The 5,896-nt window shown below is 30.0% G+C and overlaps 1 protein-coding gene across 1 annotated transcript; it reads left to right on the forward strand.

The window, feature by feature from the left end:
- Positions 1–1,627: 1,627 nt before the first annotated feature.
- Positions 1,628–3,322, forward strand: LOC121221017 (DEAD-box ATP-dependent RNA helicase 6-like). The gene is made up of 3 exons (XM_041101330.1): positions 1,628–1,684; positions 2,211–2,445; positions 2,862–3,322. Exons 1-3 carry the CDS (start codon positions 1,652–1,654, stop codon positions 2,915–2,917), a joined length of 324 nt encoding a protein of 107 aa, XP_040957264.1. The 5' UTR covers positions 1,628–1,651; the 3' UTR covers positions 2,918–3,322.
- The last annotated feature ends 2,574 nt before the right edge of the window (positions 3,323–5,896 follow it).

Consider the following 5,896-nt stretch of genomic DNA (forward strand, 5'->3'; position numbering starts at 1 on the left):
CATGCTCACATGGAAATGTCTCATACATCAATGTTGAGGTGGGCAGCTTTGGATGACACATAGGGGAAGTATAAAATTATATTTTATTTATTTTGTACATTATTAAATTCCAATTTTTAAATATACTAATATAATATTGTCACATCTTTATTATTGTAACCACTTTTTTCTTATTACTAATTTCACATTTTATTATAGATGGATGGAAATATTATCTGATTTTGTAAATTTTAAAAATGTAAAAAGAAAAACAAAATTCCATGTCAGCAATTGATATCCTGAGATGGATTAATCTTAATTAAAGAATGAGGATTAAAGATGGATCAATAGTTAAACAACTTTTCATTTCCATAAAGATATAAGAATTAGATTAGTAATTAAATCCATCGCATTACCCATTTTCGAAGTAATTATAAAAATTATTTAAAATATAAAAAACTAATAAATATAAATAAAATAATAAGAGAAACATTAAGGTTTATTTTTTTAAAAAGAGTTAATCACATCGTACAACCCCAAACTATAACTTTTACAATATGTTTGGTTGGGTGTATTGGCTATGCCAATACACCCCTAATCAGTGGGCCCCACTTAAGCCCCCTTTAGTCCATTGTTTGGTTCATGGTAATGCTATTACGGGTGTAATACGTTACTTACTTAATCGGTGAAATCCACCGATTTGTAATACATCCCTTTTGCTCAGTTTAGGTCATGATTCAATTTTCTTCCCTGTTTTAGCCTCCCGATTGACGCTTCTGTCTTACCCAAAGTCTTCTGTTTCTTCCTTCTACCTTTCTTCTCCACTCTCCTCGCCGTTTCTCCTTCTCCCTGTTATATGTTTTTTTTTGTATTATTATTTTCTCAATAGATCTGCGCAGCAGCACCCACCATTTTCATTTCAAATTTCCCATCTAACCGATTTTTTTTCTTCATCTAACCAACCCTAGCAGCGTTGTTTCGTAGGACGACCCTTGGTTTTGCCACAATTTACGGCGTTAACCCATTGGAAGAAACTCCACTCTTTAACTTCCTTTTTTGCGGTTGTATATATAGATTTCTATTTTTTTCCTAGGTTTTAGAATTTGTTTGTTTTTTAGGGAGTTTAGGGCCATGCTATGAATAATAGAGGGAGGTATCCATCGGTGCTCGGCCGTAGCCGCGGAGCGAACGCGAACCCTAGCTTTCAATCGAGGCTGGAGCAACCGCAGTATGCGCAGAGAAATTTGGTGCAAAATCATCATCATTTTCAACAACAACAACATCATCATCATCATCATCATCATCTGCAAACAGCAACAACATCAACAGCAGTGGCTCAGATGAAACCAATTGCCCGGCGGAAATGACTCCACTGTCGCCGATGAGGTCGAGAAGACCGTACATCTGAAGTCGTCAACTCAAGGTTCTTTTTTGTTTCTTCTCCTTTTTTCTTTTTAATTGCATTTGTGATTAATTTTTATTTAATTTTCTTGTACATGTTACGTATTGAATGTTCATAATTATATTTTTTTCACAAATTAAATTTCTTGTGCATTGTTTACAGTTATTAATTTTTTATTGAATTTTCTTTTATGTATTTCATATTGAACTGTGCACGGTTTTACATTCTTTTTCATCTTTCAGTTCACATGATTGGAAGGCAAGGCTAAAGATGCCACCATCAGATACACGCTACAAAACGGAGGTATTTTTGTTAATGATATTAATCGAGTAGATATTGAAGTTAATACAACCTTTTTAATAATATTGCATAGCTTACCTATCGTTTTAAAAATTCCTTGAAGTTTCTGCTTTTACCAGTTATGGTTAAAGAAATTGTAGCATTGGTTTTGTTTATTTCACTATATATAATTGTCATACCTTCGTTAAACTATGAAAATTCTCGAAGGAAAAATTTCTGGCTTATGTTATTTGGGCAATGCAGGTGAATTACTCATTAATTTCTTATAAGGTATATGATTTTGAATGGACAGTTTCCAAAGATTATAACTTAAGGACACTGATACTAGTTCCTTGATGTTGAGGCCTTTTGAACAAAGGGCCATTTTTAGGCTTGCAATTGCATTTCTTTATCCTCGATAGCACTCCATATTGTTTCTCTGATATAAATTTCACACAGGGCATGGCAATGCTTTTGTTGGTATTTGGATATTTTTTAAAATTTTAATTTTGACGCTTATGTACTGATCTGCCTATTAAATTTGTGCCAGGATGTGACTGCTACCAAAGGAAATGAATTTGAAGACTACTTTCTGAAACGTGAACTTATTATGGGAATATATGAGAAGGGCTTTGAAAGACCATCTCCTATTCAGGAAGAGAGTATTCCCATTGCTTTAACTGGAAGTGATATTCTTGCTAGAGCCAAAAATGGAACTGGGAAAACTGCAGCATTTTGCATTCCTGCATTGGAAAAAATTGACCAAGATAACAATGTTATTCAAGGTTAGATTTCATCTACATTTAATTTCTTGATTGTGTGTGTTTGTGTTACCAATTCAAGCCCAATAAAATGGTAGTGGGTACCGAAAGTAGGATTCTTTGGCCATTTCAATTATTTATTGTTCTTCTAGTTGTCTGATCTGCTTGTCAATCTGATATTGGAGAAGTGTGAGTGTCATTTGTTTCATTTCTTTTAACTGATATTTGAATTATGGGCTTTGGCATGGACGGACTTAGTTGACTGACGATCAAATCTTTGTAGCAGTTCCTTAAACATGTGCATTAGGTCCTCCATTTTGTAAGTTGGTGCAACTTTTTCCATCAGTCCAAGCAGAAATTTTCACTCATCTTTCTGAAACCTTCCAAATTAAGTTCTTTGTTGACCCTTATGCTGTAATTTGAAATATGAGTTATATTAGGTGCAATGCCGAGGGATGTTTTCAACACACTACCACCGTTTAGCTGTGGACTATAGGAACAATTCCAAGGTGTGTCTGCTTTCTGTTGGATAATATATTTTTTAAACTGAAGTTTATAGCATTTATAATTGGCAAATTATATTAGGTGCAGAGAGAGTGAATGAGATATTTTGAGTTGTACAGCATCAGTTTGAAGTCTTATCTGCCAATTTGTTTAGTGAAAATTTGTAAAATGCAGGGCTCATTGCTATTTTAGTGTTGATTTTTCCTTGAATTTAGTACATATTCTCAGATTGTTGAAATGTGCATTAATCAATACCTTCTGTTATTGAGAACCTTTAGGACAAAAAGATGTAGATATATTTTGTTGTATTTATCTACATCTTTGTTTATAGAGAATCGACTGAATTGCAAAATTTTAGCATCTGCTATGATGAATGTCACCTGACTGGTAATCATTTCAGGGCTTCTTGACTCAGTACTACGAACAACTGCCAGTAAGTCTAGAGAATTTGAGGTTGTATAAGGGAAACACCGAAGCAAGGGATCTGAAGACAAGTTGCCAATGCAAAGTAGTCTTGTAGTTTTTATTCGGGAACTAATCAGCCTTACACGCTTAAAGACATGCGAGGAGGGCACTTGTATTAGGTCATTGACTCAACTTCAACAGAGGGCAAGGATGCTTCTACATCAACATTGATTGAATGAAATCCATGTAATATTTGTAATTTTTCCCAGGGTCATTCATTTTCGGATATAGTTAGTGATGTGAATATGATTGTGACTAATATGCTATCTAGCATTTTGTAAAGTTTGGGTGGGCTAGAAAATTAGAAAACATATTAGTTGGTAGCTGGAAGGTTGAAATGATCTGACCGGCATTTTGTACAATGCAGTTTGAATTAAGTAATTAACAGTATTTGTGAAAATTTGGGTGATCAAGTTCAACATTGCTTAAAGGTCATAATGCTTGGCACTGGTTAAATGTATAAATTATATATCATTATTAAATTATATTTAATATTAATTATTTTAAATTATATAAATTCATATAAGAAAATTTATTATCAAGAATTTTATGAAATTATATATCATTATTAAATTATATTTAATATTAATTATTTTAAATTATATAAATTCATATAAGAAAATTTATTATCAAGAATTTTATGAAATTATATATTATTATTAAATTATATTTAATAATAATTATTTTAAATTATACAAATTCATATAAGAAAATTTATTAGGTATAATTATTATAAATTTTATTAAATCATATATTTTAATTAAAATATATTTAATATTAATTATTTCAAATTATATTTTATAGTATCATATATTATGATTTGAGTAAATTCATATAAGAATATTAATTATTAAGAATTTTATTAAATTATATATTTTAATTATAATATATTTAATAATAATTATGTTTAAATATGATTAAATTATTTATTATTGATAATAATAATCTTATTAAAATTTAAATAACAATAACAATAATCATTTACCAAAACAAATTTATGCTAAGGGTATTCTAGTCATTTTAGTTTTTTCCATTATGCTATTACACCTCTATTCCATTCAACCAAACACAAGATTACTATTACGCCTCTATTCCATTACATTCAACCAAACAGTTGATTTGCTATTACACCTCTAATCCAATACACCTCTAATCCAATACATCTCTAATCCAATACACCTCTAATCCAATACAGCGAACCAAACGCACCCTTAGTTTGAATTGGTTTCCAAATTTCAAAACATTCAATAAGGTCATCCCGTTATCAAAATTATTAATTTAGCCACTAAATGAGACGTCACATTTTATGTGGCATAGCTTAAAATGAATATTGTAAAAATATTGGTTTTGAAGTTTTCAAAACTTTTATAGTAATTTTATCGTACAATCTCTATATTTATTTTTAGTTTTATTTTTTAAAAGTTAGGCGTAGGTAGGGGGGCTAGCAGGGGCCCCGATCCCTCTAAAATGGAAAAATTTTTATTTAAGCATTGTAATTTTTTTTAAAATTTTAAATTAGTACAGATAAATTTGCACTTTGACCCCCTAAAAATGATAAACATTTAATTTAAACCTTTAAAAATTTTAAAGATATAAGCTATTAAAATGGTGAAATTATATTTTTACTATCGTAAAAATTACAATTTAATTTCGGTCCTCCTAAATTTTTTTTGGGCTTCGCCCCTGGATACAATAATGTTTTACTTTTGGTTTAAATTTTTCTTGATTGATATATCATTTAACAATTAAATCAATAGATTAATAGTATAATGTTTTAATTGATACAACATTAATAGTTTGAGGTGTAATTAGAACATTTTTCAAAATTGGAAACCGAATTACGATGAAAATCATAGTTTGGTGATTTCCGGTGAAATTAACTCCTTTATAAATTATAACGCCAAAATCAAATATTTAAATTAACTTAAATATGATTTAAGCAAGATTTTATCTAATTCAATCGATTTTTTATTTATGATTAAAAATAAATAAACTAAGCCACTAATTTCTGATTCAACTAACCGATCCAATCCACTTCTGATAACCATAATTACAATTAATTAAAATCGAGAACGATTATAAATACATTACGAAACTAATAACCGGATCACATCATATGTAAACGAAAATAAATCTAAATAAAGCGAAACCATAATCTGAGATATCTTTAGGGCTTATTATATATGTACATGTTACATTATAAAATCTACTTTTGTAGGCACTTTAGTTTAGTTGATGACTAGATTCATTACACTCAAAAATATCATTGCCATGCACCATGACCTAACATCACACATGTGAATCCCATCCACGTGGCAAGTTCACACGTATGTGTTATTTATCAAACTCCTTTGAAGGGAAAAAGAAAACATAATTGAGTCACCCAGCATAAGTTTGGATCTTATAAAGCCCTAATTTAGGTAAGAAAAACATGAGCTACTTGTCGGGTGCCACCACTAGCACAAAATATTAAAATATTTAATTTTTATTTTTATTAAAAATGATT

The sequence above is a fragment of the Gossypium hirsutum genome, chromosome D09, assembly GCF_007990345.1.
Source record: "Gossypium hirsutum isolate 1008001.06 chromosome D09, Gossypium_hirsutum_v2.1, whole genome shotgun sequence".
Taxonomy (NCBI): Eukaryota; Viridiplantae; Streptophyta; class Magnoliopsida; order Malvales; family Malvaceae; genus Gossypium; species Gossypium hirsutum.

Bases quoted from the DNA above. Each gene is read 5' to 3' on its own strand.
- LOC121221017 (XM_041101330.1), top strand. From the start codon at position 1,652: ATGCCACCATCAGATACACGCTACAAAACGGAG. The intron at 1,685-2,210 runs GTATTTTTGTTA...AATTTGTGCCAG, and splicing joins ATACACGCTACAAAACGGAG to GATGTGACTGCTACCAAAGG. The intron at 2,446-2,861 runs GTTAGATTTCAT...GAGTTATATTAG, and splicing joins AGATAACAATGTTATTCAAG to GTGCAATGCCGAGGGATGTT.